Source organism: Callospermophilus lateralis, chromosome 6 (assembly GCF_048772815.1).
Source record: "Callospermophilus lateralis isolate mCalLat2 chromosome 6, mCalLat2.hap1, whole genome shotgun sequence".
Taxonomy (NCBI): domain Eukaryota; kingdom Metazoa; phylum Chordata; class Mammalia; order Rodentia; family Sciuridae; genus Callospermophilus; species Callospermophilus lateralis.
The window spans coordinates 2,024,945-2,051,198 of NC_135310.1; the positions used below are offsets into that span (position 1 = coordinate 2,024,945).

The window sequence follows — 26,254 nt, forward strand, 5'->3', positions numbered from 1 at the left end:
AAGAGAGGCTGTGACCGGCTCTGGGAGGGCTGGCAGAGACCAGCTGGGGCTCCCGGCCCATCCCAGACATGAGAAGTAGCCAGAACAAAAAGGTAACCCCACCGTGGGTGGGCGCTGAACAGGTCACCCTGGCTACTCAGGGAGGACTCACTGTGTGAGGCCCTGGTCCTGGCCACTGTCCTCACAGCAGGCACTGGGTCCCCACCCTCAGCCATGGCCTCATGGCCCATGGTGCCTGCTCACCCTCAGCAGAGGACTCAGGGACCCATGGGAGCCCTGGTGGTGACGATGACACTGATGATGTGGGAGACCCCGGCCTGACAGGTCAACCCTCGACCCCCAGCAGCCAGGGAAGAAGAGGAGACGCAGTGGCCGTGCCGTCCCTGTGGGTGAACGGAAACCCAAGCCCCGGCTGCCTCCACCTCGGCTGTGGGTGCTGGCCGGGAGGGACGGCCCCGGGACCTTTCTCCAGGAACACTTGCAGTGCCGGGAAGTCGAGGCCGGTGGCTGGGAGCTCGCCTGACCCCATGAGAGCCTCGCTGGCCTCGTCCTCTGCATTCCTGCGCCTGCCGTGGGGTGTGACTGCATGTGGGGTGCGCAGGCACATGTGAGGACATCTCTGTGTGGGCAGGATCCTGTCCAGGCCCTCACCACGCCTGCTCCCTCAGTGGGCACGTTCCTGCCCTACGTGGGCTGGGCTTTTGCTCCTCGAGCTGAAGGGAGCTGGTCTGACCCTCCCCAGGCCAGGTGAACCCCTTCTCTACCCCTTCTTTCCCCGTCTTGGGGAAGGCAGCCTGTGCCAGCTGTGTGAGGCCTGGGGCGGGAGGGGCCTCAGCCTCAGGGCAGGGGTCTGTGCAGGGAGCCACCCTCTACGTGGTGGTGTGTCTGTGCAGGAGGTGACAGGGTCTCTGGGTGGGCCTGGGAGACAGCTGGGCCCAGAGTGCAGGAGAGGCCTGCATCTGCAGGACCCTGAACTTCTGAGCAGAATCACAAAAAGCAAGGTCCAGGAGAGGCCATGGCGCAGTGGTGCAGCGGTGAGCTGCAGCCTTGGGTTTAGGGCCCATGCGGGAGTGTAAGTGCAGGAGGCCAGGCTCCCCCAGGGCCTGAGGCTGGCCAGACACCCTTCACATAGGCTGCTGCGCTGCCCCAGGGTCAACACCACTGACTCCTGGCTCTCCTGGACGCTGGATGTCCAGGCCCTGACTTATCATTCGGGGAAGGAGCTTATGGGCCACAGACAGGCACAAGGAGGACCCCCGTCACCCTGGGCTGACGTCCGAGCTGGCTGCACACCTCCCACAGGGGGAGACCGTTGGAAGCTGGCCAGGAAGTGGGGGTTGGAAGATAGAAGAGGCAAGGGCCAAGACCGCCCTGCCCCGGGCTGGCCACGGGGCAGTGGTGTGGGGTGAGCCACCCTCAGGCTGGCAGGCGCAGACGGAGGCACCTGTGGACAGTGTCTACACCACAAACTCCTGCAAGGACGCGCCCTCCCTGAGCAGGTCCAGGGAGAGACAGTTCATGGACCTCTTGCCACAGAGGGCAGCCCTGGCCTCCTGGGGCACCAGCAGCCCTGCCAGGGAGCAGCTGAAGGCACAGGTGTGAGAGGCAGATGCAGGGCGAGGGGCTGGCTGGAGCTGATGCGTGTGGTCCAGGCTGCGGCTGTGCAGGGCATCCCTGCCGCTGGGCTCCGTCTCCCGGACCTGCAGGGAGAAGCCACCCATGGCTCTTTACTCAGCAGCGGGCACCAGGCCAGCTGCTGTCACAAGCCTGTGCTCCCTTCTGGGTGTGCTCTGCCTCTGGAAGGAGGACTGGACCCCTGCAGGGCTCCCACTGCCTGGCATGGCCTGAGGCCCACCTGCCCCCGCCCAGGGTGCTCTGCTCCAGGCCCTCGAGGCCCCTGACTCCAGCAGCAGCAGTTCTGCTTCAACCCTGCTGCGCCTCCCCACCCCACCACCCTCCGCCACCAGGTCCTCTGCTACCATCACACAGCCCCTGGCTGGCCTCTGCTGCGGCAATCAGGGGTGTGGGCCCAACCGACGGCTGTCCCACAGAGATCCCACTCGTGGCAGAGGGGGATGGAGGGAAGAATGCGGACAGTCACATTGATGCCCACCTGTGGGCCACACGTGGGTCACATGCAGGCCACACTGCCCAACCTGAACCTAGGGGGCCCTACCTTGTGTAGGACCTCGGTGCTCTGGCCTCTGGTCCTGGCCAGCGGGACCTGCACCACTGTGAAGGGCCCGGAGCAGGAGGCTGAGGAGGAGGAAGGGGCCTGAGCGGGGGTTGGCAGGGCCCGTCCTGCACCTGCAGCTGGGCTGCAGCTGCCCGCCCCACTGCTGTGTCCTGGAGCCCCGACTCCTCGTGGCCCGCAGGCGAGGTGGTCTGTGATCTCACACAGTGTCCACTACGAGGTGGTCCTGTGTGTCCCAGAGAGCCCAGGGCATCGGGTTCCACCTGACACAGGACCCCTCTCCTTGCCCACCTGGCTCCATCAGGGGAGGAAGGTGAGCTGCCCCAGGAGGCCCAGGACCTCCCCACAGAGCTGGGGCCACAGCCTGCCCAGCGCAGGTCTGTGTTGAGGCTGGGGAGAAGCCAGGCCTGGGTCGTGGTGGCCACTTTTCCCCAGCAGCCCTCCCTGTCCTGTGGCCGAGACACCCTGTCTGCTCCAATGTCAGAACAGACTTCTCCAGGCCAGCGGGGTGCTGTGGTCATTTCTACTGGGTCTAGACCAAAACTTGGTCCAGACATCAGAGGTGAAGGCCAGCAGTGGACACTGGTTAGTGACAGATCTGCCAACCCTGGGCAACCCCAGATGACTCTGGCTGGCCTTAGGTGACACCAGGTGGACCTGGGTGGTACATTCGGGCATGTTCCCAGAGAGGCACTGTGACACGCAGCCTGGCCTCTCCCAGCAGTCTGGCACTTGGGGCAGGCCAGGCTCTTTGCTACCTCATTCTTCTCCGCCCACCTTTGCTGCCCCCGCTGTCCCTGAAGCTGATGGACGGCATCTTCCTGCAGAGGCCCTCAGCCTCTACGGGCTCATCCACAGACACCTCCCCAGATTCTGCATGCTGAGAGTCGGCCTCTGTGCCCAGTGTGTGGGCACTGCCGTGGCTGTCAGCAGAGCTGAGCGAGAGGCGGTGGTGGTGGTGCGGGCCAGTGTCTCTCTTGTGCCTGCTGGCCAGCTCTGGGTCCAGCTCCAGCGGGTCGCTGATGTAGGCCTCCTGGTGGTGCTTCTTCTCTGCAGGGCGTGGGGGACAGATGCAGAGCTGGGTTTGGAGGCAGGCGGAGCCCAGGCGTGGAGGAAGGCCTGGCCCCAGGGACATGGCCCATAAGGCTATTCCTGGGGCTTCCTCGCTGTCTCAGGCTACAGGCTCATCCTGAGCATGCCTGATGTCACGGCCACCCAGGACAGGGCTGGGTGGGAGAGAACAGACTGTCAACCTGTTCTGAGGGCAGGTGTTCCCTAGGGCTGCCTCGTTACACAGGGACAAACACATCTGTGCAAGCTCACCCCCCTATGCAGACACACATGTGCTCACACACGTGCTCACACACACGCCCACCCGTGCTCTGTGACTGCAGTGTGCACACGTGGCTGTCTCCCGGTGCTCTCTAAGGACACAGTGAGAACAGCCCCCAGGTGAAGACTGGGAGAGTGAGACCAGGCCTGGCACAGCACTGCAGCCAGGTCTTCACGTGGCCTTGATTCTGCACAAGGGACGATGTGAGGAGTCGGAAAGGGGGCTTCCGGAGCCCGGACAGAGCTGAGCAGCCCTCACCATGACTGCACCCCGCCCCCATCTCTAGTCTCCTGCTCAGGTCACCACCACACTTCACCCGGAGCGCCTGGGGGACAGGAGCTGAGAGGCCACTGTCCATTACGGGAGAACCCTTTTGCTGAGCCCAGAGTGGGTGGCCCAGGTCCTGGGCAAGTTCTAGGGTAATCTGCTTCATCTCCACCCCTCAGAGGGGGTGAGCAGCTATCTGCTAGGTGCCCAGACCCCTGCGGGGAGGTGCCCACCTTCAGCCTCATCCAGCAGCTGCAGCCGCTGCAGCAGGGGCTTCACACTGAGGTAGAACTGGTGGCTGGAGCGGAGCAGCCGGAGCAGGTGCCGGGAGCGCCAGGGAAAACCCGTGTAGAAAACCAGCTTCCGGGATGGGGGCAGCCCAGCGGGCTGGATCTCCAGCTTCTTTCCCTGAGTAGACAGAAGGGACAATAGATGTGGCTTCATACGTTGAAAAACCCTTCCAGCAATAGGAAAGACATCACATGGCCCTCTAACTAACTGGGCGATGGCCAAGGTCCCCTTTAAAGATTTGACTTCCGTGAGCAAACGGATCTCTTGGTCACTGTGATCAGGAGGCTGTCTGACCTTAGCCATGAGAAGGCAGCCCTCTATGCAGACCCCTGCCTTGGCTGGGTGAGGGTGCAAGTGTCCAGGGTGGGACCTAAAGGGCTGAGTCTCCCTGTCCATTCTACCCAGTGGCCCTCACTCTCAGTCACAGGGGGCCCAGGGTGACAGCTCTGGAGCCAGATGAGAGGGGCACAGATGTGCCTCTAGGACCCACTCGGGAGCCAGGAGTCACATGGAATGAGAAGGGCATCAGGACCTCCCTTCACATCTCGGCTACTCGCCCCGTCCCGGCAGGGCCATGCCAGCACAGCTGCGAGGGTGAGCATGTCCAGAGCCTCCGGGGCTGTCGGGAGCCAGGAGGAAGGGAGCCTGCACGTGCCCCGAAGGACGGAGCTGCATCTGCCCCGGGGCTCTAGAGTGTTGAGTGTTGAGGGCCCTTGCAGACACCCACCAGAAAGGCCAGCTTCCTGATGCAGGGCCAGGGCAAGTCATGCAGCAGCTGCGGAGCGTGGCTCACCTCCTGCAAGACAGAGGCACTGTGTCCAGGAGGGCGGCCAGGGCGAGTCTCGGGGGGGGCGAGTCCCTCTCTCACCTGATAGATATGCATTCCCTTGAGGGTGAGTCCCAGGAGGAAAGTGGGGTGCTCACGCTTCTTATCCTGAAAGGTGCAAGAGGTGGAGGCCCTGGGCCTGGGGTGGCCAGAGACCACCATGCCCCACCCAGCTCTGTCCTGGACCCTCCCCTGGCCCTCTGTGTGCTGGAGCTGTCCCTGCCAATTGCCCAGGCACTCCCTCAGTCTCCATTCCCCAAACGTGCCTGAACCCCTTAACCTGCCCCAAGAAACCTCCACCCAGTCCTCTCCGCAAAGACTGAGCGCTGTGTCACCTGTGTGCCTGGCCGGGTGGACACAGAGTCCAGGCCCGAGGCCCCAGCACTAGACCCAAGTCAGAACAACCGTGGCTGAGCCAGCAGGCTCGGGTCCCCAGTCCCTCGGGGTCCGCTGGAGCCCTGCGGAAGCGCTGCACACCACCTCTGGACAGCCACCAGGGAACACATTCCCTCCCTCACCACACCAGCCTGTCCTGAGGACCTCCGTCCCCAGGATGGTTGGTCACACCGTCACCTGTGGGGACTTGGTCCAGCTCTGCTCTGGGATCCAGGTTACAGTGTCCTCTGCAGGGGACTCTGCCTGCCCTGTCCTAGAGTCCCAGCACGCTGTCAGCACGGGGGCTCTGTCCCTCCCCTGTCCTGGGCCCGAGCGCTCTGGGCTCAACCTTGTACAGCCTGAAGAAGTGGACAGGCACGTCCTCGAGCTGACAGGCATCCCTGATGAACCTCAGCACAGCTGCCTGGGGGCTCAGCTCCTGCTGCTCGCGGTGCACGGTGGGCACGTGCCGGAGGATATAGTCGACACCCCTCTTGGCAATGACCTGAGGACGGGCCCAGGTCAGCTCCACCCTCCTTCCCTCCCCTCCCCTGAGTTGGCCTCCTTCTTGGGAAGCCTCCCAGCCTCCTGCCATTGCAGGGGACCTCCCCAGCTGCAGCTGTCCAGCGGGAGGACTGGGCCTGCTGTCCAAGCTGGGGACACAGAGATGAGTGTGTGCAGTTCCCCAAAGCACCCAAGGAAAGCCCCTCTCTTTCTGGGCCCCCCAGTGCCCACCACAGAGACCCAGAAACAAGCTGATTCCAGGTGGCAGTGTGCGCCCAACAAGCCACGACTCCCCGTTCGACTCCCAGCAGCCCAGGAGGAGGCTACGTCTGTGCATGGGGTGAAACCTGAGGGATGTGCATCTGAGGAGGGCCAGCCATGTCCAGAGGGACGGGGTACCTGGAGGACTGGACCCAGCCCTGGGCACAGTGACCAATGTGCAGAGCAGACAGTTTCCAGCTGCTTGGGGCAGACAAGGAACAAGGAGAGGCCCACAGGGAGGGAAACTAGGACTCTGCCCAGGGCAGGGGCCACTGTCCCTGGAGGGACAACCCAGTGCTCAGTGCCCCCACGAAGCCAGGCACAGTGCCCAGGGCTGGGAACACAAGGTGGACTCCTCTGCTCCCTGACCCCCCCCTCCAGGACACTGAAGGGCTGAAGCACGGACGTGAGTGGCCCCTAAAGGGCCCTGGGATACCTGGAGAGAAGGGGCAGGTGGGCTGTTCTTCACAGCTGGGCAGGTCCAGAGGCTCAGAGGAGGAGAGCCCCTGGCTCCAGGTCGCACAGCTGGCCAAGTGTGCGCAGGAGCACCGGAGTCGGCCCTGGGCACTGGTCCACGCGGCCACACGCCTGCCTTGGGCTCCCCCAGGTTCCCCCCCTGCCCCCCAGCTCTGCAGCCTCCCCTCTGCATGGACCCCGTAGAGTCCTGTTGGGGACAGTGTCAGTGACCCCCCAGGAGGGTGCCAAGGGGTCCTTACCCACTGTGGGAAATAGGCCTGCGGCTCGAAGTACCGCCCGACGTGCGGCGGCTTGCGGTGGCTGCCCAGGTCGGCCTGCAGCGCGAGGGCGGCCAGCAGGAAGTAGGCCTCCTCCCTGTGTGCGCACTGGGACCGCAGCACCCGCTCCTTCAGGCTGCAGTAGTACAGGTGCCGGGCCACCTGGTCGCTGGAAGGCAGCAGAGCTGGGTGGGGTCCAGTGGCTGGACCTGGGTGGGGTCTGCACAGCCGCCCGCCCCAGCCTGGTCCAGGGCACCCAGCCTCCCCTGTTCACAGCCTGATCTGACCCAGGGCAGTGCCGGGCGCACCCTTCTCCGTGAGCAGAGAGCTGCTGCCCCCAGCGGGGCCCAGCCAGGCCTGGCTGCAGCCTTCAGCAGCCTGGACCCCGGAGGGAAGGGCCTGCCCAAGGGCTCAGGCACAGCGGCACTGAAGCCGGTTCCCTGAGCCCACTGCCCAATGCCGTCAGCCACACGCAGCTCCAGGACAAGGCGGGCTGCCCAGGGGGCCTCCCCTAGGTCTTCTAATACAGTTGGGCACTGCCCTCAGCCCACCTCCCGGTTCCCCAGAACCTGCACCCTCCCCTCCCCCTCTGGGATCAGCGACCACCTGCCTTCTCAGGGTCCCCAGCCCTCTCTCTGTCTTGCTGAACATCAGGGTTCCTGGTTGTCCTGCCAGCTCCGAGGTGGCCATCTGAGGGAGGCCACCGCCCCTGTCCCGGGAACCCCTCCTGCCACGTCTGCACAGATGCTTCAGGTAAAGGCCCAGTCAGGCCCCACACTGCGCCAACATGGCTGTTCTGAGGCACAGGCAGATGGCTTGGCTCCTGGACTTGGGTGTCCTTCCAGGCAAGGTCCTGGACACCAGGAGCAGTTACCTCATGACCCTCCCGTGCTCCACGTAGTACTGCACTCTGAGGGAGGTGACGAAGGGCGCCCGGGGCCTCCAGCCTCCCTGTTGGGAGAGGGTGAGGAAGAGCGGGCCTGGGGCAGCTCCCGGCGCCCGGCCTTCGCCAGGATCTTAGGAGCCGCGACACTCAGTATTTCATCCTACTTTTACGGGGAGAAGGGCCGAGTGGGGTGTGGCACCGAGGACATGGGGACAGCAGTGTGCCTGCCAGACAAGCCCAGATGAGGCGGGGGCCCCAGCAGGGAGCCGCAGGCCCACACGGGCTCAGCCTGGCCTACAGCCCACTTACTTGAGTTCCTCTCTTCCAGTCCTCTGAGAAGTACTTGCTGAGCCTGAGCTCCAAGTCCATGAACACGTGCTCATTGTCTAGAAAGGACGGGCTTCGTCAGCAACTCACCTTCACTCCCGAGGGCCTCGAGCCGGGCAGCTTCTTCTCTAGCTGACCTGGTGCGGGCTGCTCCCTTGGGCTGGCTGCGGGGACAGCCCTGTCAACCGCTGCTGGTTACCTGCATGGCCTTCCCAGGGAGGGCTGGCACACTCTCAGCCTTCCGGGAGGCATGAGGATGAGCAGCGGGGCCCGCAGACCTTCCCTGCACCCCAGGCTCCCTGGCCCAGCCACAGAACAAGAGGGACCCTATAGCCTGCCCACGCCAACAGACGCCGACCACCAAGTGCACTGTGGGCCCAGTGGCTGGGAGGGTGCTGGGGACGCTTTTGCTGAGGGAAGCCTTGCTGTGACACTGGGGCAGGACTGTGGGTTTCCTGTGGAAGCTGGAGGGGGGAGGCTGGGGGCTCCCTCCACTGTCACAGGCTCCGTGCCAAGGCCTGAGGTGCATAGCTCCAAGTGAACTGGGGAGGAAACGTCCCTCAGGAGCCACCGAGGAGCTGCTGGGCCACGGTGAGGACAGTGTGCTGCAGGCCAGTGTCACCGGCTGTCCCTGGCAGTTTTAACCTGTTCTGCCCACTGAGCACATCCCAGTCCAGCTGCCACCTTCAGACACCCGGCTGGACATGGCACTGGGACCAGCAGTCCTGCCCAGGTAGAGAGAGGCCTGGAAATGCCCGGAGGCTCCACGGGGGCCAGGGCTGGGGGCCCAGGCCTCCCGACTCTGCCTGGCCTGCCTCTGTCTCCCCCAGAGCCCCACGGACCTGACAGACAGCGGGCTGGGGTCCAGCTGAGTTCCCAGGCTCACCAGGGCCAGGAGTTAGGGGGTGAGCTGTGTCCCCCAATGTCAGAGCCCTGACCCCCGAGCCTCAGGGACTGCTCAACTTAAGTGAGTCTCCAGGGTGTCCTGATCCACCAGGAACGGGACTGGACATGCAGCCCAGAGGGACAGCAATGCGAAGACACCGGGAAGGAGGCAGAGAGGACACAGGCGGGAGAGGACCCCAGAACCTCCAGGGTCACGTGTATCTCTCCCAATTCTGTCCCTAACACATCAGACTTTGAACCCTGTGGCCCGGCTGGCGGCCGAGAGCCCATCTGCTCTGAACGACCTCGGCCTTCCGCTCCTCCCCCACAGCCTAAGTCTGGCCAGCCCTGACCCTGGTCCCTGGCTCTCTGGGAAGATGGTCTCTGCCTTGGGGTCAGACAGCCCTGCCTCCCTGACCAGGTCATCTCCTGAGTCAGGCCATAATTTCTTGCTTGAAGGAAGCAAACTGTCCTTTGTACGAGATGTCCTTTGGCAGGTGACTAGGAAAGCCTGTGGCACATCCAGAGAGTGGAGGGTCAGTCACTGATGACAAGGACTCAGCCCCAGCTGTGGAGGGCGTGGCACCGACGTGACTGCTTGTCACCAAGGGAGAGCCGTCTGGAGGGGCAGCACTGTGGACAGGGCAGGGACTCAGCAGAGGACCCACGGTGGTGGGGGTGGGTAGGGAGGGCTTCAGGGCCATGGCACTGCTGGGTGACACCGAGGGCACTGCACAGTGTCTGACACCAGGGGTGAGCCTCATGTCACCATGGACTCTGGTGACACGGATGTGTCCCTGTAGGTTCCTGCTGGGATGTGGACACTGTGGGTGGGACGTACATGAGAAATACGTTTTCCTTCTGCTCAGTTTTGCTGTCACCTCAACCTGCTCCAAAAAATGACATGTTAAAGTCCTGAAGCCCCTTCCAAGTGTGAGTCCAGCCTCCTGAGGCAGGAGAGCCCTCAACAAGCCTGCAGCTCACTCGGGCCCAAAGGTCTCCTCTTGCCCCTGGTGACTGGACAGACACCCGCACCCGAGGTCTTGCAGATGACCCTAGGAGCAAGGGCCTGGTGACTTCCTGTTCACTCCCCACCATCTGGGCAGCAGGGAGGGCTGGAAAAGCCCCAGGATCCTCTGGGAGCTCCTGCTCCTGTGGCCCAGGGTCCCATGGAGCCCTGTGGAGGGGTATTGCACACGCACCCTCTGATGCCCAGTCCCACTGATGATCCCGCACACTGGGACACCTAGGAAGTGCAGCCAAGAGCGTGGTGTGTCCCAGTGACTGGGAAGGGCAGTGAGGACCTGCCCACCTCGGAGGCCTCCCCACTTCTCTGCCCAGGGAGTTGTCCTCTCTGGCCACAGATGCACCAGGGCGCCCTGGAGCCCAACCAAGGCCTCTGAAGGAGTGGAAGACCTCGGCCTCCCCCGCGGAGCCCTTGCCTTCTACCTAGTGCAGACGGCAGGACACCCAAAGCCACCAGGGCGGACTGAGGAGCTGACCCTCGCGTTCCTGCTGGCCAGGGAGGGGGGGCCTGCCCTGTCTCTGTGTCCCACCTTCCCTACTGCCAAGCCCCGGCTGCCAGTGGAGGTCCCGTCCCTTGCTGTGTTACCAAAAGTGTGCACAAGTCACCACGCCTGAGGCGCTGAAGCAAGGAATCCAAGGTCCTGTTCAAAAGTCCAGGTCTCCAAAGTAAGGACTCTGGCCATGAAGGGTGCCAGTGGCCCTGGGCTGAGCTCCAAGATGGACAAGCTCAGCGGGCTGGAGCCTCAGCCTCGGCAGGTCCCATGTGCAGGAGGGAGACCTGTCTTCACCTGGGAGCAGGGAACCCCAATTTCTTCCTTAACCTGCCCTGCCCACTTGCTCCTGGAGCCGGCAAGATTGGCGGCAGGCCATCTCAGATGGCCAACAGAAGAGGAGATGGAAGACAGGTCTGGTGGAGGTGGCTGCCTTCCAGCTGGTTACCTGCCCTGCGACACTCCCAGCAATCCCTGTGTGTGCACCTGGACTCCTCGCAGTGGGCACTGTGCCCGCCCACAAGAGCCGAGCCTCGGCAGTTCTGCTGCAAGGCCTCGACTTGGGCTGAGCCTGGCTGAGGGCCTCCCGTGACTCATCCCCGGTCACCCCACTCGTCCACCTCACAGGTGTGTGCTCCATGGTACACACACATGCTGAAGACCTGTGAGCTGGTCCCTAAGGTGTGGGCAGCTCACGGTATGGACCTTGAGCCTCAATCAGAAGGACAAAGGTCCTGAGCTGCTGGCTGTGTTCACACTGCGGGCTCTGGCCCCCTGCAGGGGCGGCCTCCGGGGCCTGGCACGGTATCACCAGGGCTTTGATTCACTCTTCGCTTTGAGGCCTGGGGATTCCCTAACCAGCAGGAAGCCGAGCACCTCTGGGCCACGAGGGAGAAGCACCCCGTCCTACAGCATGTGCGGGTTCCCCTGCCCACTGTGACTGGCCACCTCCTTCCTGGGGGGCCGCCCCGGCACTCCAGGCCCTACCCTCAGGTCCTTGAAATCAGGCTGCATCTGCACAGGCACCCGCCTTGGCCCCGTAACTGTCACACTCCCCACATGACAGAGCCCAGCAGGCTGAGCGGGCAGCTGTGTGTGTCATCTGAATGTGCTGGTGCACAGAAATGTACACCTCACACACGCATGTGAGCACCACCCACCGTAGACCACAGGCTCACACGTCACACATGCACATACCTCAGGCCACACACGACCACACCACACGAGCACACACCACAGGCCACGCGTGGACACACCACACGTCCACATGCCACACGCCACAGGCATCGCACAGACACACCTCACACCGCACACTCAGCACACTACTGACCACCCACTTTGCAGCACACGTGCACACACCACACACACTGACACACCCAACACCCTGTCTGTGGTTGTCCGCCCAGAGCCTGACCCCAGAAGCCCAGCAACAACGGGGTGGGGTGGAAGGAGCAGGGGGCCTGAAGGTGGGACGGCAGCACTGCTCACCTCTGACCACGCTGAGGCCGAAGAAGCGGGCCTCCCGGAGGCCCAGCACGCTGCACACCTGCTGGAACAGCTCCCGCGCCGTGGCCCTCACCTGCAACAGGGGCGGTGCTCAGGGCGTCCAGGACTGCCCTGGACAGGCTCAGGGGACCCCGCTTCAGGACGTGAGCAGTGGCTTGTGCTCAGGGCCAGGGTCACTCACAACCCCACAGAGCTGCTTGGGAGAGGGAGGTGGAGGGGTGCGCCTGGATTGGACAGAGCACCCTCCACCCTCCCCATAATGTGCACCCCCTGGGGGCCCGCCTGCTAGATCCTCCTTACCCCAGAAAGCATGGCCCTGACCACCCGGGAATGGGCATCTGTGGGTGGGAAAGACACCTGATGTTCAAGGGAGGGGGCCGAGGAGGGGCTGACAACACTCAGGAACACACTGCCTGCCCAGCGCTCTGTAGATCTAACTAGCAGTCCCCGTGCACAGTCTGAGCCGGGCCCTGGGCCCCTGAGGACATGCTTCACTGTGCAGTCTGTGCCTCGGCCAGCTTAGCCATTGGGCACACGACTCCTACAGCTGGCCCTGGGGGATCCTACACTGCACCCCCAGACACCACTGGGCAGGCCTCACGCCCAGGGCCAGTGTCCATGCTGCTGCCCAGGAGGGTGCTTTCCTCTGCGCGCAGGTGAGGCCTCTCTTTATGGCACGTCCTGCGGTCTGCTTCATGTGGTCCCAGCATGGCTCCCTGACGGACACTTCACAGCGATCTCCTCAAACCCCTGGTCCCGTGCCAACCCCTTATGCCTGTTTATTGACTCCAAGCCTACAGAAGGTCCCGTGCTGGCCTGGGTGATGTCCCTGCTCCAATCCGACCTTGGGCTTCCTGCGTGGAATCCCCTCAGATGCCACCGTGTACGCGGGCGGACAACACCGTGGCACCTCAGCCACTGCTTCTGTTCAACTTCCTGACAGACTCGGCTCCAGGCTGGCAGTGCTGTCCTCACCCCTGTGCCTCTCGGCCGGGAGACAGTCACACATCTCCTGCTGGTGACTCAGAGACACCGTGTGTGCCAGCTGGCCATGGTAGAGGTGTGTGGCGGTGGCCCCAGGCCCCTGTGAGGCCCCGGACCTGGCCTCCACTGGAAACCCAGAGCCCCGTGGCCTGGCCGTCTGCTACCTGTGCCTCTGTGTCACCGGAGCGGCACGGCCTGTTCCTGCTTTTCAATGACAAGTTACCGAAAGGTTGGCTCATTAGCATCAGTTAACGTGGTGAGGGCCACCGGGACTGGGACGTGCACTGGGAAGGTCTTCTCAGCCCACGCTCTTCTAATGACTGCAGTGGAGCCACACACAGGGGGACATGGACGCCCACGATGGCTCCCATGGTCCACAGTGCCTGGCTCGCACCTGAGGGCTGGCCAGCTGTGTCCCTACCAAGCAGAGGGCCCGACTGGGGGGGTAGGAGCAGGAGACACCCCTCCGGAGCCAGAGGGTGGTAGGGAGGGGAGGTAGGAGCAGGAGACACCCCTCCGGGGCCAGAGGGTGGTAGGGAGGGGAGGTAGGAGCAGGAGACACCCCTCCGGGGCCAGAGGGTGGTAGGGAGGGGAGGTAGGAGCAGGAGACACCCCTCCGGGGCCAGAGGGTGGTAGGGAGGGGAGGTAGGAGCAGGAGACACCCCTCCGGGGCCAGAGGGTGGTAGGGAGGGGAGGTAGGAGCAGGAGACACCCCTCCGGGGCCAGAGGGTGGTAGGGAGGGGAGGTAGGAGCAGGAGACACCCCTCCGGGGCCAGAGGGTGGTAGGGAGGGGAGGTAGGAGCAGGAGACACCCCTCCGGGGCTCCATGAAGCCCGAGCGTGACCTCACACTGTGTTCTGGGTGCAGCCTCCGGCTGAATCTCACAGTACAGCTCAGGGAGGGAAACAGGTAGAAGACGCCCTGGTCACACAGGAGGAGGCCCCAGCACGTCCACTGCAGGCCTCAGAGGGCCCCAGGACCCTGACATCCCCTCCTCAGGTGGGACCCCAGTGCTTGGGGCACTGCCACAAACCTAAGTGCCAGCACTTCCTACGGAAACGCAGCCCCAGGCAGACACCAGGTTCCCAGGGGACCCGAACCGTGATGTCACAGCCTGTCACTGCCTCAGAGAGCACCAAGCTGTCCACAAGGAGCCTCAACAAATTCCCCCTGGAGGGACCTGTCACTCTGTCAGACACCTGCATTTCAATCCCCATTTTCACCATTCACACTTACAAAGGTGGAAGGACTGCTCCTGGTCCAGCTAAAAGGTGGGAACTGACAGCTTCTTCCTGCTCAGACGGCCTGAGGAAGAGCCGCCCCTAGGCCGCCGCAGCTCGCCCAGAGGGCCCCAGAAGGAAGCCAACCGCAGGAACCCTGGACCTGGACCAGTGAGTGCCTGGATTAGTTCAGGGCCCGAGCCCGGACACTTCCCTTCCTCCCCAGGGCAGGGAGTGGGGAAGGGCCGGGTCTGCAGCAAACTGCATGACCCTGCTGTCCCTCAGGTCACAGTGACCTGAGGACCATGGCCTGGCCACACTGCCCCGTGATGGGCGGCAGGGGGGAGCTGCAGGCGTCGAGACTGCATCCACCCAGGATGCCAAAGTCCTCACAGAAGGGTCACGCGCTGGCTGGAGGTCATCTGTGCCAAGGAGACGGCCTGCTCCTTAGTGTCCCTCTCAGACTCTAAGTGCCGGGACGTGACCAGGTTGTGCAGAGCTACAGGGTCCCCAGTGACTTCTGGCAGCCTTCCGCTCCTCTGTGTGGTTTCACAACCTGAAGTTTGATCCAAAGCCGTCTGTGGAGGCTGTGGCCGGGGTCCCTGGACCACGCCAGCTCTGTCCTGCGGGCCAGGCCTCCTCTGGGGCCGGCAAGCGCTGCTCCTAGCTTAGTTCTCTCACCAGACGCTCTCTTGAGGGGAATCTGGTAACTCTGGTGACTTTGGGCACAGCCCTCGGCGCTGTCCTCAGATGGAAGGGGAGGGGCTTTCTATCAGCCAGTGAGGGCGGCCCCACTTCTGAGGGTGACAACGTGATCCATCATCCCCAGGGGGATGGTCCAGCCATGAGCATTTCACTAAAGCCCAGTGTGGAGGACAGGGCAGGACCGGAGGGCGGCAGGGCGGGGGGGCACGCAGAGCCACCCAGGGCCTCCAGAGGGAGGCCGCTGTCCCGGGTGAACTGTGCCACCAGTTTCCTGCTCCCAAGGCACCGTTTCTTCATCGGCCTTTCCAGTCCAGCTTCTCCCACAGGAGGGACACCCAGGGATCAGACAGGTACCCTGGGACAAAGTCAACCCAGGGAGGCATGGACGCTGTGGGAGGGCCAGGCAGCCCAGGACTCTGGACGCTAAAGGGGACTGGGCAGCTCTCAGCTCCAGCATGCTACAGTGGCCCGCATCATAGTGAAGTGGTCATTTGATGTCTCCTCTAGTCCAGGTGCCCCCAGTGCATAGCTCCTTCTGTCCCCATATCACTCTCTGGACATGTGGTCCCCACTGTCCCCCAGTCACCCTCTGGACACACAACCCAACTGTTCTCCTGGCCACCCCCTGGGCATATGCCCTGCTCACCCCTACTGCCAGCCGCAGCTGCTTCTGGGCGGGCAGCAGCACGAGGACATTCCTGTGCTCTGAGGTCATCTTGCTGTCCCCAGGGTTGGCTCCACTGGGCTGCGTACAAGCCTCTCTCAGGACCAGCCTCTGCTGGCCAAGCTCCTGTAGGGGAGAGGAGTCAGGGTTGCCCAGGGGGAGTGAGCGGTTGGAGCCCCGCCTCCTCTGGGTGGCATCTCCGCACCACCGTCTCTGGTCTCCCCTGGTCATCAGCTCAGGTGGACACTGGCCCTCCCACTCCCAGCTGTGCCTTCTGTGCTGGTGTCTCTGGCACTCGCCATAAAGGGCCAGGAACTTGGTGGCTGTGCAGGACAAGGGTCAGGCTGTGAGCTGGGCGTGTGGAGGATGACTAGATGCACAGTCCTGTGGCCACCTCACTGTACCTGGGCAGGGGCAGCTCCACTCCAGGCCATAGACAGGGACCACTGTGTGGCCCCTATAGGAAGGGCCAGGACCCCTGCACCACAAGATGTCCCCTGCAGCTCTCAGAGGACAGAGGGGCCACACAGACCCCTGGACATAGACTCCAGAACCAGGGTGGCCCCTGGTCACTGGAGCAGCAGGAGGGCCAGGAGGACAAGAGGCAATGGGAGAGGAACGTGCCCCAGTCCCAGGACAACACCTCCTGCTTGTACTGGCCACAGAGCCAGGAACGTGCTGGAGTCACAGCTCCTGGAGGGACCTTGCCGCGGGGCCCTTTCTGTTGCGCTAGCTGGGAGCTGAGGACTCCTCTGGCCAGAGCCAGCTCATCGGCCCCCTGCAGCAGGCTGGGACAGCTAGAAGTGGGCCATGGCAGGCACATTGAGGGTGTGGACTCTCAGAAGCCAGCAGTGGGACCTCTGCCATCAGTCTGAGGCACCGTGGACTCTCCAGGCACTAGCAGGGGCCCCCGGAGGCCACTGGCCGGGGCAGCCAACCCTGGGGGCATTTCAGGTCCAGGAGATTTTGGACCCATGGGCCTGGCTTGTGGACCTCTGTCCTCAGCCAGGGTTGGGGAGCCTCTTTCCCGTCCCTGAGTCTCAGGACCTCCTTGGAGAAGTCCCTCTTACTGATCCCGAGAGGCTGCTGGTGGAGGAACCCAGGAGGGTCCTAGGGGCAGCTGGCTGGTCTCAGGAGGTCCACACTCCAGCACCCTCAGGGCTATCCAGGGCTTTGGAAGATTAGCAGGCCCAGGGACAGGGGGCTCCACTTCATGTCTGCCCACCGCCCCCTGCACTCAGGCTGGGCCCTCCCCCCGGGCCTGCTTTCTCTGCAGGGTAATGCGAGGCTCCTTGTCACAGGAGAGCACGCGTCCCTTCAGCCAAGGCCAACTGCTCCGGAAGGTGGACACTGGGTTCTGATCCTCACTTCAGGCTAACTGCTGGCTGGATGCTGGTCAGGAGGTGGACGGACGCCTGCCGCAGCATCACGGAGGAAGCAGCTACTGTCTTCCTGCAGTGTCTGAGCACAGGAGGCCCCCGAGGCTGTGGGACACAGGAGGTAGTGATGGGGAGAGAGCCAGGACGGCTGGGCGGGCGTGGTCGACGGCCACAGAGCCTTGTGGTGGGTGTGGGTTCCATGTGTCATAGGTGGTGTCTTCTCCAAGCCAAAAGGAAGAGAAACGTGTGTCGTCACTGATAAACGATCCATGGACCCCAGCACAGTGGCATGTCTCAGGCCCAGAACCCAGAGCTGCACGGGCTACCCAGAATGCCCTGCAGCCCAGCAACACCTCTGAGGGACAGTCAGGGGACACTTCATCAAGAAGACAACAGCTTTCTGTCCTTTGAGAAAACAGAAACATGGCAAGATACCCCAAATCCACAGCACTTGTAGGTACAGTTAGTTGGCCTTGCTATCTGCAGGAACGGGTTCCACACACTGCCCAGAGCCCCAAGTTGGTGACATTCAAGCTCCTTGCTTAAACTGGCACTCATTTTGTGAATAACTAATCACTTTGAGGTGACTTATAAAGCCTGATGCAGAGTGACTGTGCCGATAGCTGGGACCGCAGGGCTAGGAAGAGAGGCCAGGAAGCCTCCACCTCCCGGCCAAACGCAGTGCTTCCCAAATATCCTTGATCCAAACTTGGCTGGTGCACAGATGTGGGGCCACAGGAGCCCCGTGCTGATGGGGTGCACTGTCCCCTGGACTCTTGTTCAGTTACTGGCCACGGCTGGGATTTCAGGTGTGAGGGGCTCCACATGGAGATGCCAAGGCAGATGCCAGGCCTCTTTCCAGACGGGCACTCAGTCCTCCTCCACCCAGTTCTCCCTTCTTCTGGACAGTGGTGTCATCTGGTAGATGGGCTTGCTGAGAATGTTCTAGAACTCAAGCTTCTCAGTTCTTTACGCCCATGAGGGATAGGCTTTGAAAAAGCAACACGGGAATACCTTTCAGAAAGACAAAGGAAGGGGGTGCTCTGAACTCCCGTGGCGGACTGAGACTGCCACGCCAAGAGGGCAGCAGCCAACAGGACAGGTCACATGTGGGGACTGCACTAACCAGGTGCCCTAACCTGAGCCGGACAACCTCGCAGGTCCGCAAGGCTCCATGGAGGCATCCGCGGGTGGGCTCTGACTCCCACGCGCCTCCCTTGGACCCTCCGGGCTGGGCAGGACCTTCCAGAAGGGTGCAGGAGCCCCGGGCTGGGAGTCCTCAATCTTCAGTCCTGAGTCGCGGCTCACGTTTGGGGCTGGGGACGAGGTTGCCCGCAGGAAAGAGCCGCCCAGGGACTGTGCCGGCGCCATGGGCAGGGCCCGGTGTTTGTCTCCTGCCTACACAGACCTGATCAGGCCCCTCGGCCCCAGTGACAACCCAAGGTCCCACGAGCAGGACGGGCCCCCCACAGCCCTGGCTGTCCTGCCCCTGGAGCTGCCTCTGCCTTTCTAACTGACCGCAGTGGCAGGGCTGGGAGAGGTCCCACAGGGGTCAGCCCTGCTGTGGACAGAGGTCAGCAGGTGTGACATTCACATCCCTGATCACCTGGCTGGCCACCCTCCTTCCCTGCAGGTGGGAGTGCCGTGGGCAGGACCTGTCCCCACAGGACAGGGACTGCAGAGCCACTGAGGGGCCAGCTCCTCTCCTGGACCTACAGAAGACAGGGTCTGCCTCCAGGAACCGTGCCAAGTGACAGAGAGCCCAGGTCACCTGCCCCTCGGGTGGCACTTAAGTGTCCAGGCATCTGGACCCATCACTAGGGGTGGAATGGGTGCCTGGTCAGAGGGCAGCATTTTCTAAGGGGTGGAGGAAGGCAACAGCTGTCTGCTACAGGCACCAGGGCAGCCATGTCTGAGAGAGGCGGGCGGCTGTGAGGCTGAGCACATCGGAGTGTCCGAGAGGCCAAGGGAGGAAGACGAGAACCCCCGCTTGCTGCCATGTCCTTGCTTACAGAGACAGGGCACGGGGACTCTGGGACTGGCATTCAAGACCTGAGGACAGGGTGTGGGGTCCCTGGGAAGCATGGGGACCTGAGGACTGGGGTGGACCCTGGCCTGGACTGGCCCTCCTGACCCTCTCCCCTGGAGTCATGCTCAGGGCTGTGTCATCTACGCGGGTGGAGCAGCACCTGTCCCAGCCCCACCCCTCCCGTCTCGGCCTCGGGATCCTGTGCCCAGGCCCCTCCTCCCCCACAGGCTTTCGGGGGGCACCCGGAGTGCAGGCTTTGGCCTCCTGGAAAGAAGCCTAGGGGTGGCAGGGTGGGAGCAGTGGAGAGCAGGGCCAGCTGGCTCCAGGGAGGATCAGCCCCTGCCCTCCCAAGTCCTTTATTGCTGGTCTCAGCTCAGGGACTTTCCCCTGTCAGCCCAGAGGGCAGATTCTTGGAATTCTCTGCCTGCTGGGTCCTGGCACCCCAGGTGTGACCCAGGCTGCAGCAGCTGTTAACTGGGGGCGTTAACCCAGAAAGAAGATACACGCGGTGTGGACCGGCGGCCCACGATGGGTGCCCACTCTGAGAGACCAGAGGGCCAGAGCACACGAGGCTTGCAGACAGACAGCCGGACAGACAGGGCCCTCTGGGCGCCGGGCTGCCCACACCTGCACACACACACCTGTCATGCCAGCCTTCAACGCCTTGTACAAGTCCCACACTTTCACACGCACAGGTTACCTGAACAGACACCCGTCCACCCACCATTCGCTGGTGTCCATCCTGGGAAGCTGCCGGCCACTCCCGTCCTCCCATTCACAGGACCCAGAGCTGTGGCTTAGGAGAAAGACACATTTTGGAAAGTAAGATACATTTGGCCAAAGCTGCCTGATGCCCAGGGAGTAGGGGTGGAGGGGCGTCCAGCCTGCGAGCTGGTGCCGGGCTCAGCGGGGGACCTGTGGCCAGCACACTGCATGTACACTACTGTGGTCACTGTGGTCATGCTCAGCAGGGATGGTGGGGCCCTGAGCCGCTGCACCTGGGTCCCTCAGCTGTGTGCAGATCCCACACTGCCTGTGCGTCCTGTGTCACAGTCCTTGGGACACGGTCATGGGAAAACCCATTGTAGTTTTCCGAGAGACCCTGTTTGTATGGCACTGGGAAGCTCCTATAGCCCTCACACCTGGAGGGGCCAGCCTCAGGAATGTGGCCAAGAGGGCCTTTCCTGAAAGGGGGGATGGGGTGGGGCATTGCCATCAGCACTGTTTAGGGCCATGCACCGGGACAATAAAAGTAGACTGGCTCTTGATGCCTTTCACTGTCGTCTCTGCAAAGTGGGCCCCTGATGGCACAGGGTGACCCTCCTGAAACCCGAGGCATGTTTGCAGGGAGGGGAGGGAGGCCGCTCCCGACTCAGGTTCATTAGGAGTAGGCTCTGCCCCCGTGCTGAACCCAAAGCTCCTGGCCATGACACCAGAGCCTGTGAGCAAGACACCTGCTCCCACAGGGGCTGCAGTCACACCATCCTCAGCAACCTGCATGCCTCCATTTATCCAAGAGCTATTTCCTGGGCTGCTGATGAACTCTAGGCACTGTCCTTGCCCCTGGGAGTCCACCACAGGCCTGCACGGGGGACCCTGATGGTGCCACTTTCCAACACATCAGCACCTCCAGCCATGCTACCACCTGCATGTCCACCAGGGCCCACCCCGGCCATCTCCAGCCTGCACTGTGGCTTCAGGGACTCCTCTCCTCCGTCCTCAGCAGGCAGTCCGGGGCTACAGCTGCACCAGCCCCCAGGCCTCTGCCTACTCCAGGCAGCCTTAGTGTCAAGGCCAAAGCACCACTTGGTCCAGAACTTCTGACCAGGTTCCTAGATCTCTGTGTAAGCAAATCTTGGGGCCAAGAGGCTGAAGAGTCTCTTGGACAGTTCAGAGACTGCTCACCAAGCCTGCATTGGGAGCAGAGTGAGTGTGCTCTGGACCTCACAACTGGATTCTCTGAACAGCCACCCCTGTCCGGTCCTTGCTAAGTCTACCTTGTGCACGTCCTGCTTCACTTACAGAGGAAGGAGAGTTCCACCGCAGGAGGAAACCTGCACTTGGTGGAGGGAGAGGAGTCTAGGGTCCCTGTTCCACGTGCTGTGCGTGGTTTTAAAGAGTGGCAGTCAGAGCTTGCTGTTGGGTGGGGGCTGCTCTCAGGAGATGCCTTTGCTGCACAGATGACCAGTGTCCCTGCCAGCCACTCACTCACTGGTCATCATGGGTCAGCTGGCTCTTAAAACCCTCCCTTGCTCACTGAAAACTCACCTATTTAGTCCCCCTTCCCCTCTTATAATAAAGTTGTGTTTTATCAACGAGTTGTGTTTTATTTTATTTTTGGTAAATAGGGTTTATTTCTGCAGAGCAATCTGAGATGCACAGAGGATTGGGAGGAAGAGTCAGAGATTTCCCACCCAGACCCCCCTCACCGAGGCCCCACACAGCCACGTCACTCTACCCAGAGCCTGTGGCCCACGTCAGGGCTTGCTCCTGGTGCTGGGGGGGGGGGCGGCTGGACAAATCTTGGCCATGTGTCCATCACATTAGGGTCACGCAGTGATCCCACTGCTGAACTTCCTGGCCAGGTTTCAGCTCTGCAGAGCACGACCAAGCCCTGTGTTTGGAGGCTGCTGTGTTTCCACATGTTCCCACGGCATAGTCCCACGAGAAAAGGGTTCACATTACTTCCATTTTACAGCTGAAAGAAACGGACGCCCAAAAGCAATGTTTAAAATGCCCCCAAAGCAGATTCAAGCCATGAGACTAGAACCAAAATACCGGCAGGGGCTTCTCTGGCCCCTCCAAGGCCTCGGCCCTGTCTGTGATATGCAGCCCCAGCGCCAGCCCGATTTTCAGGGCCTCGACAAGTTCTGACCAGAGGATGCCTGGCGGCTGGAGGGCGCAGGGAGCAGAGACTCGGAATCCACCGAGCACACAAGGTCGCTCCTGCAACTTCAGAGAGGGCCACCAGGAGACAGGACTAATGGCACGGAACGTCACTTTTTCTACACCTAAGATCACGAATTTACAAGTCAGGGATCAAAATCTTAGACAGGAGGAACTGAACAGTCAGAAGAACACAGAACTTCAGCCACCAAGGGACCGAGTACACCTCGCCAGCAGAGTGCTGGGCCCAGCATGGCCTGCGCGGGTCCCTTCCTGCTGGCTGATACCCCGGAGGGACGTTGTCCGCCGACAGCACAGCAGATGGGCTCCGTCCTGGGCCATCCATCTGCTCACTGCTCAGGGTCAGTGGACACAAGCCTAAGTGGTTTCTGGAAGACCAGAGCACCCACAGCTTGGCCACAGCACAGGGGCAGCTGTGGCCCTGGAGGTCAGGTGGACCCAGGCTGGAGCTGCTCTGCCTGCTTCCTGTGTGATCTTGGCAGCACAAGTCACACAGCCCGCATCACCACCCAGGGGAAGGCCACCAACCAGCCATGTGGCCCTGAGGGCTGCAGACCCTGGGCAGGGACTCTGTCCTTCCCTTGGAGAGCAGACTCCCAGAGGAGTTCTTGGGTACAGCCCGGGTCCTTCCCACGTGGCCTTAGAAAACCTGCCCTGGGAAGCCCAGGCCTGGCAGCGTTCGATTATGTAACTCAGTGCTCGGGACCCTCGGACCCCCGCCTCCTCCAGCCAGCCCTTCCCAGTCCCAGCTCCAGAGGGGCCATTCCTCCAAATGTCAACAGCAAACCCTCAGACCAGCGGAAACTCTCACCTAGCACCGTGGTGGAATGCAGAGGGTGGGGCCTGGGGGCAGTGTCTTCCCCTCACCTGGTCCCCTCTCGTGGGGCCCAGACCTGCTTTCTGGGAGCACAGGACCTACACAGGACCACCACCTGCTGGCAGCGTGAGAACCACCTCAGGCACTACCAAGCAGCCCGAGCAGGTGTGCGCTGCACTCCTGGTGGCTCCAGCCCACTGCAGACCACAGGGAGTCCCTGTTTATGAGGTCTGACTGAGCACCTTCCCACCTCCTGGGGCCAAGGCCATCGCCACCTGGTGCTCCTGCAGGCTCCCCAGTATCCCACCAGAGGTGTATAAGAGCCACCTGCAGATACCTGGGCCACCTACTGCCTCCGTCACATGGAAGGAGAGGCCTAGCACACTGGGACCACGATGCTTTTCTGATGAAGACCCCACTGGGACAACAGGTGACACCTGGTAAAGTTCAGGCAGCTGGGTGTGGCCCAGAGCCATCATTCAGAGTTGAGTCCTTTAAAGATGGCCTGTGTGAAATCCTCGTCAGTCCAAGTGCAAGGCTGAGTCTGGACGAGGACACTTCAAATGAGACCCAGGAAGGATCTGGGGGTGGTGTTATGGTTTGGTAAGCCATGATCCTTTCTGGAACACTGAGATTTCTGAACAAAGGGACCTCAGTAATAGGAAAGAAAATAACTCTACCCCAAGACAAAGGAAATATTTGTGAAACGTGGGACAAAATCTGCATTGTAAGGTGAACCCCCGACCCCCGGGTTCCATAGTGCTATTTGCCATGGTGTGTCCACCCCTGGTGCCCAGGTGGGTACTGGGTAGGTAGCGGAGGAAGGCAGCACAGGAGCGCCAGAGCTCTGGGTGCCGCCTGCCCCCGGGGAAGGCTGTTGGGCATGCTGCTCACAGGAGATCAGCTGAGCCCTCTGCAAGGGCAGAGGTTGCCTTAGCAAAGGCTGGCTGGTGGCAGGAGCCACTTTGTGCCACTGAGTTTGGGATCCCTCCCTTCTGGAAGACATGAATGCAGCCCTCCCTGGTCCATGTTTGGAGGACTGGCAGAGAGCCTACCTGAATGGGGACCAAGAGAGACAAGCAGGCTCCGGCCAGCGCTGGCTTAACTGGGCTGGGCAGGGCGACAGCTGAGCAAGCCCTGCCCCTGACCTGGCTGCAACCTGCTGAAAAATACACTAGAGCCCGAGACTACTGTCCCCCTCGGTGTCTGCAGGACTAGGGTTCCCTGCCTTGGAGTTCAAGCCTCCTGCTCACTGAAGGGGCTTGGCAGGGCCAGGGCAGAATCCTGGAGAATCAGCCCCTGCTGGCAACTTTGCTGTTTCTGGAAAGTTCTCCATAGGGGCTTGGACCCTCTCTTCATCTGTAGGGTATGTGTCCAGACCTGGACCTCACAAAAGCCTACTGGAGCATCCCAGGCCTGCCCAGCGGCCAGGAAGGGGCCCTGGAGAAAAGCCTGCCCAGCCTCAAGAGGCCTACTCGATGTGCCGGTGGCCATGCAGGGCTGGGGACCTCCTGTGGCCTCACGTCCAGGAATAAAGCTGCCAGGTTACTGGGCACCAGGAATCCCACATGGGGTCAGCCAGGAAGAGACCAAGTCTAGTGCAAAGCAGCCTGTGGGGTCTTGTGTGTCACTGGACCTGCTTCAAGGTGAGCCTGGAGGCTCCAGTGGTGCCCAGCTCCTCCACAGCTTCCTGTGGTGAGTCAGGGCAGGGGGGCTGCAGGTCCTCAGCAGAAGGCTGAGGTTCTGAAGCTTGGGGCCACCGGCTGGCAGCCCCTACCCAATACCCACTTGCTCCAAGCCAACCTTTCCAGACCCTCCCTGAGCAGCAGATATACTCACCTGTGTTCCAACCACCCTGTTTGAGGAAGGGGAGGAGCTGGAGGCTCAGAACAGAGGAGACCCTGTTCTGGCTTCCTAATTAACCCTCAGGTGTCATTTTCTCACCTCCAGTAAGTCCCCCTCCCCCCAGCCACCTGCACCCGTGTACTCAAGCTGCCCCTCAGGCAGCACAGGGGCTCTAGGGCTGAAGCTGCACCTGCCCTCTCCGCAGAGCCCTCCCCCTCTGGGTGCGCCTCTCCCCCATTCCCACCGCACTTGGATGGGCTGCGGGGGCGGGGCCGCCCTGCTGCACCTGCCTGGGGAAGAAAGCTACCCTGGAAAGGGGTGGTGGGAAGAGGAGTGTGGGAGGCCAGGGTCCGGCGGAGGGCGAGGGTCAGGCGGAGAGCGGGGACCCCTAGGACCGCCGACCCTCCCCGACCCGAGGCGGCCTCTGGGTCAGCGGGACTGGGAAGGATCCCGCACAAACCACGAAACACGGCGACGGCGAGGGGGACAACCGTCCGCGCCCTGTCCCCTTGCCGGGGACCCCGCCTGGGGGTCTACGCGCTCACCTGCGGGCTGGGCTCGGTCCAGTCCAGCGCACTGGCGTGGACCCACTGGAGCTTGCGACTCTGGGCTGGAACCGCTGGAGGCGGCGACCTTGGGGATGACGCGGCCCGGGCTCCCGATTGGCCAGCTCGGCCCGCCCCTCCCCTGGGATCCCATGGGGCTGCAGAGTCTAGGGGTCTCGCTGTCCCGGGGTTGCACAGCACCATGTCAGGGGCCGCCGGTCCGGTCCTCAGGCTCACTGCTTCCCGGGGTGGCTGCGGCTGCGCCCAGTACTCAGAGGGGAGCGCGCGGGGTCCGGGGAAGCGCAAAGCAGAACCTGCTTGCCTGGCAGCTCTCCCCTGACCTCAGGGCTGGCCAGCCATCTAGTGATGTCCACCGCCCTGGGCCAGAGGCACACATACAGTGGGTACTATCCTTCGCTTGCCTTGTGGGGCAACACAGCAGACACCCGCAGCCGAGGTGAAGGGCTGCGTCCTGGGTCAAGGGCTCGCCTGCTGGGACATGCAGTGGGCAGAGCCCGCTGTTTGCTGGGCGCTGGGACAGGTTCAGAAGCCGGGCTCTAAGAAGCAGGAGATGTTCTCTGCAGACCACTGGCCAGGACCTCACAAGGGAAGAAGACCTGGAGGTACTCTTCCTGGGTCCTGGTGGTTTGCTCCCCCAGGGTGACCAGGGAGATTTGGGGCTTGAGCAAAAACCTTGAGGAGAGAGGGGGAGAAGAGAGGTCCAGACCCAGGACCTCCAAGTGCAAGGACAGAAGGCCGAGTTGAGAGGCGGCCAGGAGCAGGCCTCCTTCCAGACCCGAGGGCTGGGGAGAGCCCTGCTCTCCTGTTCTGACCGCAGTCGGGTATGTGCACCAGCATTCTGCCCCAGGCTTTGTGAATTTCTGCTCCTCCTTTCCTGCCTGCTCTCTGCTCCATGGGTTTCCTTCAGAGCACTTGGGATTATTTACTCTTTCAGTTTGACTGGCTCCTTCAGGCAGAATCTGAGCACCCACAGGGCAGACATTTAAAGTCTGTTTTGTTTATAGCTGGACTCTCCGTGGGTTGCTGGTGCTGGAGAGTTACCTTTCGCATGAACATCGGGCCAAGCTCACACGGACTGCCCCATTAGTCATGTTTTCCTCTACACCCTCCCAAGGTGGACTTCCAACCCCAGTTATATCACAGGTTCACTTGCAGTGAGTCTCTCTCCTTGAACTACAAGACTTAACTATGTCTTTCTTGTTGTTGGGTGTGAGCTATTTTTTAGTGTTACC

At 62.2% G+C, this 26,254-nt stretch overlaps 1 protein-coding gene across 1 annotated transcript; it reads right to left on the reverse strand.

Annotated features, from left to right (window-relative positions):
* Positions 1 to 1,981: 1,981 nt before the first annotated feature.
* On the reverse strand, positions 1,982 to 25,205 carry LOC143641808 (FERM domain-containing protein 1-like). The gene is given in 17 exon segments (XM_077109626.1): positions 1,982 to 2,113; positions 2,177 to 2,256; positions 2,972 to 3,244; positions 4,028 to 4,202; positions 4,954 to 5,019; positions 5,636 to 5,791; positions 6,768 to 6,954; positions 7,660 to 7,736; positions 7,981 to 8,057; positions 11,889 to 11,979; positions 15,462 to 15,538; positions 15,541 to 15,560; positions 16,136 to 16,276; positions 16,848 to 16,963; positions 21,666 to 21,898; positions 24,451 to 24,466; positions 25,002 to 25,205. Coding segments are annotated over 17 exon segments (2,121 nt in total).
* Positions 25,206 to 26,254: the final 1,049 nt, after the last annotated feature.